This window comes from Hevea brasiliensis, chromosome 4 (assembly GCF_030052815.1).
Source record: "Hevea brasiliensis isolate MT/VB/25A 57/8 chromosome 4, ASM3005281v1, whole genome shotgun sequence".
Lineage (NCBI taxonomy): Eukaryota > Viridiplantae > Streptophyta > Magnoliopsida > Malpighiales > Euphorbiaceae > Hevea > Hevea brasiliensis.
Window position 1 is genome coordinate 23,411,877 of NC_079496.1, and position 14,612 is coordinate 23,426,488.

At 33.8% G+C, this 14,612-nt stretch overlaps 1 protein-coding gene across 1 annotated transcript; it reads right to left on the reverse strand.

The window, feature by feature from the left end:
* Positions 1-3,922: 3,922 nt before the first annotated feature.
* Positions 3,923-14,294, reverse strand: LOC110634748 (casein kinase 1-like protein HD16). Its single transcript, XM_021783888.2, has 16 exons — positions 13,593-14,294; positions 12,590-12,718; positions 11,565-11,638; positions 11,381-11,450; positions 11,251-11,306; positions 10,769-10,840; positions 10,524-10,618; positions 10,367-10,433; positions 10,130-10,259; positions 9,750-9,965; positions 9,517-9,659; positions 8,279-8,453; positions 8,105-8,195; positions 5,783-5,940; positions 4,952-5,140; positions 3,923-4,215 (listed from the first exon to the last, which is right to left on the reverse strand). The coding sequence occupies exons 1-16, from the start codon at positions 13,986-13,988 to the stop codon at positions 4,156-4,158; spliced, it is 2,121 nt and encodes a 706-aa protein (XP_021639580.2). The 5' UTR covers positions 13,989-14,294; the 3' UTR covers positions 3,923-4,155.
* Between the last annotated feature and the right edge of the window lie 318 nt (positions 14,295-14,612).

Consider the following 14,612-nt stretch of genomic DNA (forward strand, 5'->3'; position numbering starts at 1 on the left):
ATACTCGACTAGATAAAGTCCCTAATGAGGGTATTAGAGAAAAGGTAAAAGTGGTGTCAATTGAGGATAAATTGAAAGAAGGGAGATTGAGGTAGTTTGGATATGTGAAGCGTAGACATACGGAGGCTCCAGTTAGACAAGTAGAACACATTAGGTTAGAGGAGAGAAAGAAAAGAAGGGGTAGACCTAAACTGACTTGAAGGAGAGCAGTACAACATAACATAGAAGCATTACACATTCTCGATGATTTAACCCAAAATCGTTTAGAGTGGAGAAAGAGAATCTATATAGCCGACCCCAAATTTTTGAGATAAAGGCTTGGTTGAGTTGAGTTGAGTTGAGTTGAGGGTTTTAGAGATAGGAGGAGAATATCAAAGAAATAACTATAGTAAAATCAACACTTTGCATTGTAGATGTTCTAGGTAGGTCAGAAGTTGAATGTCTATATAGATCTTAATATGGTAAGTGGATGATCAGCAGTGTTTCATGAGCAAAATGCTCTTGGGAAAATGATTCTCTATAAGGCAAGTTGATAGCAAAAGGGAGTTTTGAAACTCTTCTTATATCAATAGTGTATGAGGATGAGCTAGCATCACAAAAGTACCTTGAACTTGTGGATTTTCAGGCAAAGGATAGGTTTACCTTTCCATATGAGAATTGGTTAATCTGTCTTAGTTGGGTATTTGGGCTAGGAGATGATTGAGGTGCTAATTTTATGGCTCTTTCTAGTATCCATTCTTCTAGAAGGGATACATCTTTCCACTTTTTAGGCTTGGAAATTACAGCATTAGCTTTGGCAAGGTCAATTTGGAGGAGTGTCTCTCCTTTTGACTGTAGATGAGAGTTTTAGAAGCAAAAGCAGTGATCATAGCTTTATAATGGACTTTAAAAATTAAAGCAACCAAAATAGATTCAGCAATCATTTTATAATTAGTTAAAGGTTTAATTCCCACCTTGACTAGCCTAATATGGATGTAATTATATTTCTTTTCTTTATGCTTATTCAAAGAGGACTAAGTTAAAAGTCCAATGTTTTTAAAAGGCTTTGTAAAATAAATATCTCTCTCTTCAATTTTTATACTGTAATTAGTTTTGTTAAAAAAGTTAAACTTACTTGGTATAGATTTGATTTCTCTAAACGTCGAGAATCTCCCAATCATTTATAGATTTTTCAAAATCTTCAATAGTTAACTCTTCATAATTTACTATCTTCTCCCCCTGCTCCAGAGGTAGAAGAGCTGGAAATATATTGGCTTCTATAAAATATATCCATGGTTTAACTTTCTTTAACAAATTCATTCCTTACAGTAGGATGAGCTTAATCTGGAACTTGCATATTACTAGGACTTACAACCAGGACTACTCTTCCTCAAAAGGACTAAGGAATAAAAAGATTAAATTGGTTCAACACTAAGACACACACACACACACACACACACACACACACACACACACACACATATATATAGTGTGTGTGTGTGCGTGGAAGCCTAGAACTGAGTTTAGCATCATCTTCCCCTAGCACTACCATAATGCTAGGATATTAACGCTGAAAAGGCGAAGAAAAAGAGTCTTCGCCTGGATAATTCATAAGAAGGGACATAGTGGCAACTTACCCCTTATAGAGATCCATTACCCCAATGGCCTAGGTATGGAATAATGGGTACAATAGAGAGAAAGAGTTAGGCACCCTTTCTGCCTAGACTTACCTCAAAACAAAGGCCAACCTCTACTAATAATTCTTAAAATTTGTCATATTATTTCTTTTATTAATTTTCCTAACATATATTTATGCAAATTATGGTTACAAGGCCTTTGGCCCATTAACCTCATACAAAAGGCCTTGAATCTTCAAAGTAGACCTTGATCCCATTTGTATAGACTACATCCTCCGTGGGCTTTTATTTGATTCATGTGTAGGCCTTTTTTTTTTTTAACGGACTTTGGCTCATTTTATTTATTTAAACAAGTTAAAAAAAAAACCTAAAATAATAAACTAATTAATTAGGATAATTTAAAAAAAAAAAAAGATAAGATGAAATTAAAGAATAGAATTTAAATCAAACGAAAATATAAAATACAATTTAAACTAATACTCCTAAATGAGGTGAAATTCACTCAAGATTGTAATCGTAGACATTTTGCTATATTCAGCCATTATTGCATCAAAATAAAAATCATTAAACTTGCACGGATTAGTTTTTGGTGAAGTTTTTGGTGAAGAGTAACAGCCAAATGATAGATGGAGAGTAATTTAATTAATGGCTAAGATAGTGGCTGACAAATTATTCTATTTATCCTTTCAAAGAAGTTTTAATTAATTTTGAAAGTAATAAAACCTAATTTGATCAAACCTAATTATTCTATCCTGATTGGGCGTGGAGATGAGACCTAATGTACTTAATCATTGATCAATCCTAGTTCATTACTTCTTTAGCCCTTTAAAGACCTTGGAGAATACCTATGAATCTTTATAGACAGCACGCATTCAAAGGGAATAAAAAATAAACGTATACTGTATACCAGTACTCAGTCTACCCCTTTTGCTCGTTACCAACATACACCCGATTTGCTGAAAAGTAAGGATATTATTAGGGGTGGCCACGGTTCACGAACCGCCGGTTACGGTTCCTGAACCACCGATTTAGATTCAATGAAATCATGAACCTGAACCAAACTGCCAGGGGACGGTTTGGAAGACGGTTCCTGAATTGCCGGTTCCGATTTGAGCCCCGGTTTAAAACGATTTGAAGGGCGGTTCGAAAAAAAAACGGTTCAAGACAGTTTGGGGGACGGTTTGGAAGTGGTTTAGGGATGGTTTAAGGATAGTTTAAATAAAAAAAATTAGAGAAAAATTTTATTGATTCAAAATTTAAGTTATATTTGTAAAAATATTTTAATTTTTCTTATAAATCTTTCAATCAAAATAAAATAAGAAAAAAAAGAAAGAAAATAATTTATCTTTAAGAAAAATTTAATAAATAAAGACTTGAACCTAATTAAAAAACTAGAAATGAAATTAATTTTTTTTATAGAAATTAGCAAAAAATGTATAAACTTAACTTTGCCTAAATATCCCTTTAAAATTTAAAAGAATAAAAATTTATATTTCTATTACTTGCCTTTTTTTTAAAATTATATAATAATTGATAATTAAAAAGTATAAAAGAGAAAAAAAAAATAAAATAGAGGATATTGAAAATTTTATTAAGGATTTAAAGTAATAACAAAGTAACTGAGATGGTATTGAAAATTTCAATAAGTATATAAAATAATAAAGTAAGAAAATTGAAAAAGTATTGGAAATTAAAATAAGTGTAGAAAATATTTATTTAGAAAATTTGAGAAAAATTAAGAAAATATTAAGAATTGAAGAAAATACTGAGAATAATTATGTAGATAATTAATTATATATATATAAATGAATTAGGAATGAGGTAACATATTTATTAAATTTTTTTATATTTAAATCGCTAATTTAATCCGATTTGAAATCGCCGGTTCAATCCGATTCAAAACCGCCGATTCATGGTTCTTAAAAAATATAAACCTGAACCAAACCGTAGAAGGACGATTTCAATCTGGTTCGAAGCCAGTTCCGGTTTTGACCAGTTTTTGTTCAATTTTGACCGAACCAATTCCGATTCGATTCTGGTTCAAAACCGGACTGTGACCACCCCTAGATATTATCATACACCCATATCAAAATGAGATAAATACATTAAAAATATATAGTTATTAAAAAAAATTAACTTTTTAATTTGATTTAGATCAATAAGGTTTTAATTTGATCTTAATAAAAAATCAAAAACAAATTCAATTTGTCCCTCATTTGGCAGCTCTCCTTTGCTTATATTCACTACTTGCACCAATTTTATTAAGCAAAATAGAAAGAAATATGTAAAGTTTCAACCCACGAATATTTAGGTGCTAGATCATGAAACCCTTTTACGTGTAAGAGCCAAAACTACAAATTCATGGAAAAATAGTTATCATACACAAGTATAGTTTCTCCACTGCAGCTCAATCTCCTACTCCATTTTGTACAATTAAGAAGTTAAACTAGATAAAGAAATGAGGAAGGAAAAGTGAGAGAGCCAGAATCCTTGTCATTTTCTTTGTATGCAAAAAATTCCCCACAGGAGCCATATATTTTCAAGAAACAGTACGTCCATAGCACAAACAAGCCAGATAAAGGTTCTTTGCCCATTTTTCCTGCACATAAATAAAATCCACATCTCACAACATTATTAAAAATTATTAATCAAAACAAATTATGCAGTATGATGTTCAAATCAATCATGAACTGTTCCAAGTCAAGTAGTTATAGATATATCAACTCATACAAAAAACTATTAGATTGCATTTCTACTCAAACTAGACATTCACATGGCCAAAAATACCAGGCGAATAACCTAGCATTGAACAAACCATCAGAGGACCATGATTAGACTGATACAAATGTGAGGTATTTGCCAATTCTCTATGGGTTGTTCTACATCAGTTAGAGGCATTAAAACAATGAGAATACCACTAATCAAATCAATTCCTAGTTCCCACAATAAAAAGAGCATCAATATCTGGAATGGCACGTAAATTGCAGCCAAAAGTCAAGAAAATAATGAAAGTGCACTTTGAACACGAGTTAAGGCCTAAGCCGTTGCAATTATATAGCACGCAAATTTGAAATGGACAAAGACATTACCTAGGGTTGGTTGGTTGAACAAATTATTTAATTGATAGAAGTGGAACCTGTGGTTCAATATATTCATAGCAAAGCTGGATTCTAAATGTTGTCTTTGTCTGTCGATAGATACAGGCAAACCAGATACCAAAACCATTCTATGATGAGCATACATACCAGATCAAAGCACCCTCTAAGAATTGAAGATCATATATTCATATCCAGTCAACTCGACTGTTCTAAAGATATGAAACTGCATGAGGTTACCTTAACATGCGTGCTTGGAAATTGTGATGTACGTAGAGTTTCCTGTGTTTCATCACCAGGTTTGCGCCTGGGGACACTCAATATAAGGGCAGCTTGATCAAAAGTTGCAGCCGTAGATGTAATCCGAAAGCCATTATCCCAGCGTCTGTGAATGCCCTCGCTCGGGTAAAGAAAATCAAGTTCAACGACCTATTGAAGCCAATTAGATAGAGAAAGAGAGACTATCAAGTCAAATTTGAAGAAAATTAGAACTAAAATATGTCTACGTCAGCATAAAATTCAGGCATGCATTTACATTAAAATATGGTGGACGATCTAAGAAACCTGAAAATAGAATATATCAATATTAATAGATAGTTTTAAAAAGAGGGGCCACAATGTTGAGCTCACAAGTGGCCAGGTCAAGTTGTCTAATGGCATCCACATCTCACAATAGTACGTCAAATAGCATCTCATACTACAGCAGTACCAAATTATTGTCACTTTCCCATTTATTAATTTTCAAGAAGATCAAAGTTATAATAGAATATAAGCTAAGGGCAAGACGGATAATGCTTTCACTTTATGCCTTTAAACTAGATTAAACTTGCAATAATAAAGGAAAACAGAAAACACAGACAACAGAAAAAAGTGTGCAATTGAATTAATCAATTATAATGCAATCCAGGAAAGTTTTGTTGAGGCTTTAATTGGATATTAAAGGCCATCAGGCATGTCAAACTAAATGCAAGACATTGTGAACATCAAAGAAAATAAAAATACAGAGGAATAATAAAATTCCATTTTCTTCACAACTAAAAGGCACTGCCAGAAAATAACAAGAAAATCAACCTGATCACTAAAGCCAGCATTGCGAGACATGACAACACCCCACCGGCTTCCAGCAGTTGCCATTGAGGTCACATAAAATCCTTCTCTCCACTTCTTGTTTATCCACTTAAAGGGGAATGAGTCGCTGACCTTGTAAGACTGTTGCGTGTATTGAGTGCCTGCATAAATTATATGGTTATAAATTTTAATTGCCCAAAAATAGTTTTAAAAGTATGACTTCTCCAGATATGCAACTCTTTTGCATAACAAAATTTGAAAACACTTCACGCAATAGAAATATGAAATATCACAATGGAGGTTTTGCATGTCAAGCGCGCCACTACTTCCAGGAAATAAGGAACAAATCCTTAAGCAAAGAGAGCTAATTCTCAATAATAATCATAGTCAAAAGTTTTCTAAAAAAACTCTTAAATTTCCTAATTATATACTAATTAAAAATCTTAAATAGAATTCTCTTCCCATACTGCATTATTCTCTCCTAGTTGGAAAAACTCGTCATCGAGTTTTGTTATGACATTTATTTGAGATTAATATAATTTCAAAATAAGTTCTCTTCTCAAAGATAAGTCCTTGTTAACTATTGTTCTTTGTTCTTGGTTATACATCAATTTGGTATCAGAGCGAAAACTCTATGTTTGCACCCTTCAGCCATGCCTTCAAAATCCCACCTTCCAAGCTTCCCTTAGCCTCGAAATTTGTGCTTCCTTTTACTGTTCATTAAAAAAAAGAAAAAGAAAAAGAAAAAGAAAAAGAAAAGAAAAGCCTTTTGAGAACCAAAACCCAAAAGCCACCACCCCCACCTTTTCACACAAGACCCACCACCAACAGCCATCCAAATGTCACGCCGACTCGCCTGCCTGTGGTGAGTCTGGAGATATTGTTAGAATCTTATGATTCTCAATTCGATTCGATTCTCCATCCCAGCGATTCGAATCTATCTAAATGATAATTCTATTTTTCTCAACTTTTTTCTTATTTTTTAGAACATATATCATTTTGATTAATTTTGAGAGTTTTTAATCGAATCTTACGATTTAATTCAATTCTCAATTCACAAAATGAAGATTTTGATTCTCAATTTGACAACTATGGGCTGGATTCCAAGATTCCTTCGGGTCAAGATTTGACCCAATTCGTGACCCTGTCAAATCTCATCAGATTTCAGCCATCGTAACTCCCCTCCACCTCACCTTCCGCCCGAGACCTTCCCACAATAATTCTGGCCATCAAATGATGCTCCGGAAGCGAGATCCATTCATTTTGGGTTTGACACAAATCAAAATCCGAAAATATTCTAGTGTTTCACCTCCTCCCAGAGCTACCCCTGTTGCCGGTGACCTTTTTCTACCACTGAACCATTCATCCAATGCCTCCAATTGCAAAGTCAACGAGTTGGGCCAGATCCACCCCAAACTAAGTTGCGCTCACCAAGTCTTTCCGTGCTCCTGCTTGCTCTAGATTTTACCACGTCAACAAAGTTTGACAGTTTGAATTTTTCTAGAGGTATGTTTTCTCAATTCAAATACCATGAAAACTTATATTGAAAGACCAGAAGAGGAGATCAATTACTACAAAAATGTTCGTCCCTATGTCATTGCATAGATAATTATATTCATAGAGTGATCATCAAATCTGTTCTTTTTTACATGGTGAATATCAAGAAATCAAACAGATTTTTACTAGATAAAGAAAGGGAATATGAAGATCTCCAACAATTCTAACAAGTCAAGGAAAGAGAGCTTGAAGAACTTAATAAATTGAATGCACAACTTGATAAGTTCTCAAAAGTAGAGCTAAATAAGTTATTAGTAGTTGTGCGAGAACTTAAAGAAGAAATTAAAATTGTAGGGCAAGAAAAGAAGCTTGAAGTAGAAGATGAACAAGAAGAATTTGAAGTGCAGCTTGAAGATACAAATAAGGAACAAGAACAGCAACAAAAATAAACTAGGAAATAATAACAAGCCCATTAAAAATATTATAAACCTAATAAAACTCTTAAATTTCCTAATTCTACAACAATTAAAATTCCTAAATAAAATTCTCTTCCCATACTGCATTACACATGGCCCAAATAACATGGAACGAGCAAACCTTATAACATGATGGATTAAAATGCTACGATGGATTAAAATGCTGATAACGGCTTCCCATTTCATCACTCTTTGGATCCTTTCAGAAGAACCCCCCACCGACTCTTTAGCTTAGAGTTAATTTAGTTGAATTGAATATAAAGTGGACTTTTCAGCATTTAATTGTGTTCTCTATTTCGTTTTGAAAATTTACAAATTAAAACAAAGGCATTAGCAAATAATGCAAACAAACCTTTAGACATCACCACAAGGGAGCTTCCATTATTCGCACCAGCAATAGAACTAATGTAATAATTCTTCTCCCATTGTTCCATGATCCATTCCTGTCATTTTGGAAGAACATTTTGCTTATTTCTATATTTGAAACTTAAGTGGAAAGAAAGAAAAATGTGTCATAGAGATTCACCTTGTGTAAGAAAGAAGGAGACAGTTCATAAACTTGGTTAGTAAAACCAGTTCCAGCATCCATTATTAATGCCCAAAGATTAGAACAAGATGCTACACTACTTATAAGCAGACCATCAGCAATTCCTTTCTCCACATGTTGAGCCAACCTTCCATCAGCCACATTATAATGATACCTGATTGAATAGAAAATGTAGGTCATCAGGCACCATTGGGGTAAGGAAATCATATCCAAAGCATTAAACAGTTTCTCCTTCCTTGCAATCAATATAGTTATTAGGAAAAAAGGGGCTATCTGGGGTGACTATAGTAGGCCATTAAGGTTCCACACCCTCATGACATTTCTTAAAGTAATAACTGCAATATCTCAGTTTTAGATCTTTACATCAGTAGGGAATGTAACCCCACGTGCAATCCCAATTCATATAAATCGTATAGATGGACAAAATCAATAAATTAGTTTATAAGATCAAGAGTGTCGAGTATAAAATGTAATGAAAATTAAGAAGCAAATCAATTACTAGACAAGCTTCTCAGGCTCCTCACAATTTTAGTTGATGAGGTGCGCACATAAGCAACATTTGTAAATACACACATCACACATAATTATAGTCTTACTCTACTATGTTTTCATATATTTGAAGGCCTTGAGGGAGACTGAACTAGAGATTTTTTATGTTAGAAGAAAATAATATTTAGAAGAGTAACTAAGTTCAATCAGAAATAGAACATAAGGACTGTCAAATCCCATTGAACATCAGCTAAAGACAACACCCAGCAAGCATTAGTTAGACCAAGACAATACGAAGATGAAAAAATAAAATAATAGTGATGATTTCATGATTGATATGCAAAGCAATATAATATACTTCAACGAATTTTTTCTTTAATGTAAGCATGCACCAGAATCATGCTGAAAAAAGGGGTAAAAATAAGGGAAGGAATCCACTTACATGTCTAATCTAAACAAATTAGACATGATTCATAACTTCAGTACAACTTGATTCCTTACCACCAACCATTAGATTTAATAGTTTATTCATGTAGATCATGCACATTAAATTTTTCAAATGATAATGAAGTTGCATAAAAATTTTCAAGAATTATGCACTTGAAATTGTCAAATCATATGAGCAATTACAGCTTCTTGTAGGAATTTGTGTAACTTCAAATTGTAAGTGAACCTGCCAGTTTTAGAATGAAAAGGACACAATTTTATGAAACAAAATATAGTGCTACCTTTGTTTCATTGGCAGCCTAGCATTGTAAATGGAAATCCATTGCGTAGCAGGAACTCCTAGACGAACCTTCTTCTTGGGTTGCCCGTCATCCTCTTCCTCCATATTCAACCTACCACGCTTTTGGCCAACTTGACAGATAATCTGACATAGGATATACAAATTATAATTGTTGATTCATAGTAAAATAGAAAGGCAAAAGATTTTTGTATATTCAAATCTCATCACAAATACCTTTTGCGCACCCTCAGTGTTTATAGGCCTTATCGCTGGGTTTGGTCCTATCAGGCCATCAAACAAAGATATTAACTTGGAATAGTTTGGCTCCTCATCAAATTTCATATTCACCACAATCTCAAGAAATTGCTTAAGAGGTGGACAGAAGCAACACAGCATTTCTGGAGATGAGGCCATCTTCTTTTTGCAAACTAGGAAGGACTTATTGTCACCCTAATATTTATTTAGAAAGATAAAAGGTGACAAGTGTGAGCATATCATTCTAAAAAAGGATATCTACCAAGATGATAAATTACCTATCGTGTGTACTTTGCAAACATGCATGTGTATATGTACATACATGGGGAAACGAGTAGCATGTACTATTGGTTAGGTACCTGATACCCTTGCCATGGCAATCTGCCTCGATGCAGGAAGATTAGCGTATATGCCAGAGATTCAAGATCATCTCTCCTACTAGCAGTTCTTCCCAAGTGAGCATGTACACTAGCATACCGAACAGTTCCTCTAAGGATATTAAACAGGAAAAAAAAAACATGAATAACAGTCCAAAAGTTAGATTGACCACTAGAACCCAAGCAGAAACCATAAAACCCTTAACTTTCAAGTCTCACCTAAACATATCAGGGCGCTGATCATATTCAACATGCCGCCCACTACCACTATCTCTCCACTTTGTTGCTGTGTTATTATGTATCAATAAGGCATGAATAACATAAAATTATTGAAATTAAAATATTTCAACTTTCGAGGATTAAGACATTTACTCACCTAATCCAAGGTCCACAAGAAATAACTTCTTCTCTTGTGCTGTACCTGGCTGACCAAGTAAAAAGTTCTCTGGCTTTACATCTCCATGCACATAGCTATAATCAAAAAAGGTTGTAGTGAAACTAACCAGTAGCTAAAATTTAATGAAGCACTGCTAAAACTAAAGCCAATGAATATCTTTCTGATCTTGTAAATTTTATCAAGAAAAGCAACTATAATCCGACAAATGCATCTAAATCACATACCCTCTGGAATGCATCTTCTCCAGGATTGATACAGATTCAACAGCAATACAAGCTACCATTTCTGACGACATTCTATGTACAAAAAGAACAAGAAACACACACAAATATGAGCAAAAAATATAGTAAACAAACCTACAAGGGAATTATTTAAAAGTTAAATAATGGAATCTTGCAGATTAGTGAATACAGCAACACTTAATTTGCTTGACACAAAATAAGCTGAACATAGGGGGAGGAAAAAAAAATAACTTTCTGAATAAATAAATTAGTTCCATGCTTGCATTGATTGGCCCATCATAGCCCAAGAAACAGCAACTATATAAATTTGTTAACACAATATATGGCGACATAGGGAGATGAAAAATAACCTTTAAAAAACTGATCACCTTACCCCATCAGAGCTCAGAAAAAAAAAAGAATAAATAATTCAATTCCATGCATGCACAAAGAAATAAAAGATATTTAATGCATAAAATACTCACGCCTGCCCAGAAGAATTCCATACATCCCAAAGGCTAGGGCCTAGCATGTCCATAACCTGAAAATGTTGACCAGTAGTTAATGCAACAAGTTAAAATGAAGAGGTCAAAGAAATGAGTTCATTGATCATACCATTACATAATAATCTCCTTGCTTTCCTTTATAGTGAACCCTTGGCACTCCATGGCTACCACCAAGAGTGCTACTCAACCAAAGGAAATATTAGAATAAGTAAAATAATAACAACAAATGTAAAAGGAGCCACACATACACACAGAGAGATGGAATAGAGAAAGAAAAAGAAGAAAGGACTTACTTATATACTTGCCATTCATACGGGGGACCATAGTTACAACCTTTGCTGTTTTTATGCTCAAATTTCAAAGCCACCTTATGAGAACACGTGTAAAAAAAAGTTATAACATGATTAAGCCAAAGTTATTAAAGGCGCATTAAGCTGCAAAAGGGTTCTGGAGCCTAGGCGCAAGCCTGAGTGACATGAGGTGCAGAAAAAATAAAATTAAATAGCTAATCTTATACACGTCAACTCATATTAATAACATAGATTATTTAGGATTCTAGCATCAATGTTTTTGAAATCCAAAAAAATAATAATAATAATAATAAAAGATTTTAAAACTCTTAAATCATATTCCAAAATTCCGACGAAGAAAATACTCATCATCAAAAGTAACTTAGTCTTCTTCATTATGACACAAGAAACATGCTGTATGTTCCCAATCTAACCTCTTTTCTTTCCTTACTTACACATTTCTCATAGTCAAATAAATAATAAACAAACATCAATTCACACAAGCTAGGTTAATAGGCAGCATTTTCTTCTATAAAAATTAAGCAATGGAAAATATCGAAAATAACAAAAACACCTAGACAAGAGATAGGAACAAAGAGCCATACAAAAAAAATAAAAGGGAAAATGATTCCAAAATCAAAGGAATTTAGTCTTATGTTGACAAATATAATTTTAGCCTCTTTCTTTGCAATGAGCAATAAACTTGTAATGCATAACTTTGTGCAAGTGTGAGTGTATAGATATATGCAAGTGAATCTCTATAAAATAACTGAGATGATCTTGCTGAAATTTTTGTGAAATGTAGCATAGGCAAGCCTAGCGGCACACCTTGCGCCCTTGCTTGAGGATTGCAAGGGACACACCTATTGAAGGTCGCCAGCCTTTCAGGGGTTGACATGTTAAGGGTTGAGTCTCTTGTGCCTTGCACTAGAGGCGTGCCTTGCACTAGAGGCGTGCCTTTAACAACTATGGATTAAACTTATATATAATATAACAAAATAACAAACAGAACATAAAGCCAACTTTACCTCCATGGCCCCAGGACCCATTGTGCGTTCAGTTCCACCAGTAACACGACGACCAACAAACACCTGACCAAACCCACCTTTACCCAATTTTCTTTCTATCTTATAAAAAGGTGATCCTCCCACTTGAACCTTGGAAAAGAAAATAAGAAACCTTCTATAATTACCATAGAGACAACAAGCAAGCAATATTAGAAACAGAACATGTTAATCTAAATCAAAATCAAAAGGGAAAATTCAAGATAGAACAAATCTTTCTAATACTTTAGGGACCCCAGAATGAAATAATGGAACAACTCGTAATGAAAAGAATAAAAAAACTGCTTGAAATAAAAATGCCTAATGAGAATCGGCAGTGTGTAGCTAATCAAACCCAATAGGAACACTTATATCATTCCAAAGAGCCTCTCACATAGCTCAAAGCCCAACAAATTAGCAAAAGAACAAATATAAGTTACTAAACAGCAAAATCATATAAACCCTATAAGACAACAATATGGAATCATAATTTTGCAAGCAAACAAAAATGAACCAACATAAATTATAATTAAGAAAAGGCTACGCATAGAATCACAAAATTCAATTAATGCACTGACTATATGTACCAAAATAATGCATTCTATGCTGAATATAAAAACATCATTTATACTTAAGAAACTCAACCCAACTAAGGAAACACCACAGCAACGAGAGAATACACAAAACACCCAGCTGAAAAAGAACACCATAATTATACTTCTGTTGTTCTAGCACTAACAACACTGATCAAAACCACAACAAACTGAATTGACCGAGAAGTAACACCAAAAAATGACACCTAAAAAGGTTGTACCCTTGGGCAGAAACCAAAAATGAACCATACTTCATGACAATAAAAACAAGCCAAACTGCCATCAGACCCAGAACTAATATATAAAAAAAAAAAAAAAAAATTAAATAAACCAAATTCAAAAAACACAAAGATTTGAAATTTTTTCAAAATAACACAATAAAAAAAAAAGCATACCTTTTCTGGGAAAGGTGCAGTACTGCCCTCCTCCTCCTGCCCAACGGCCTTATTAGCACTCAAACCACCACTGTCGTCGCCCATTACACCAACTTCCTTCAGTTCCTCCTCTTCCTTCTTTTCAAAACCAACAACAGCCAAATTCTTCTTCCCCTTCTTTTTCCTCTCCAAAATCAAAAAATCACTAACTTCCCTCTCCGATATCTCAATTACCTTAGTATCCTCTTGTTTCTCCTTCAATCTTTGCGTTTCCAATCTAGTCCTCGGCCTCTTCCTCTCTCTAGCTACAGCAGCACGGGTCTTCACGTAATTTTGCACCCGCGGAGGGTCCGATTGCCTGTTTTGTGGCGCTAACCCTGCGCGGCCTCTGCGAACACCCCTGCGAAGCTCAGGCATCGCTCAAGCCCATGCAATTGGTGCCCTAAAAGCAAAACCCCAAGCGATTCGGCGTTGATCATTATAGTGAGATTGAGCTATTCATTAATAATAATTATTCAAAAACTTCAGAGAATTGAATCTTAAAAGAGGCTTGGACTTGAGCTTCGAGAGAGAGGCAGGAATCAGACTTGGCGGGCTTAATTTCAAAGGTTGAATGAAGAGATTACACAGGAATTGAAGAGAATTAATTTGGAGATTAGGGTTAGGGTTAGGTTTGGGTGTAGACAAGAAGAGGCGTAGACCCTGTCCTTTTGTAAGAGGTCAGCCGTTATTGAAGGAAAGAGGCAAAGAGAAAGGAGAGTTTCAGGTACAGCGGGCCATCGCGGGACCCAGTGAAGATTAGAACCTCGGCAAATTCTTAAAGGCAAAGGAATAATTATTAAAAAAATTAGTTTATAATTTTTATTTTTTAATTTAATTATTATTGACATTTTAAATAAAGTAAATTATTATTATTAAATTAATTTTTAATTAAAATTCTTTATTTAATTTAGTTTGAAATTTTTTATTTATTATAATAATAATTTTTTATTAATTTATAATATAATTAATTAAAATATTTATTTAATTCTTTTTATACAT

Bases quoted from the DNA above. Each gene is read 5' to 3' on its own strand.
- LOC110634748 (XM_021783888.2), bottom strand. From the start codon at position 13,988: ATGCCTGAGCTTCGCAGGGGTGTTCGCAGAGGCCGCGCAGGGTTAGCG. The intron at 11,307-11,380 runs GTATGATCAATG...CAACATTTTCAG, and splicing joins AAGGAGATTATTATGTAATG to GTTATGGACATGCTAGGCCC. The intron at 10,841-11,250 runs GTGAGTATTTTA...TTTTGTACATAG, and splicing joins TGGAATTCTTCTGGGCAGGC to AATGTCGTCAGAAATGGTAG.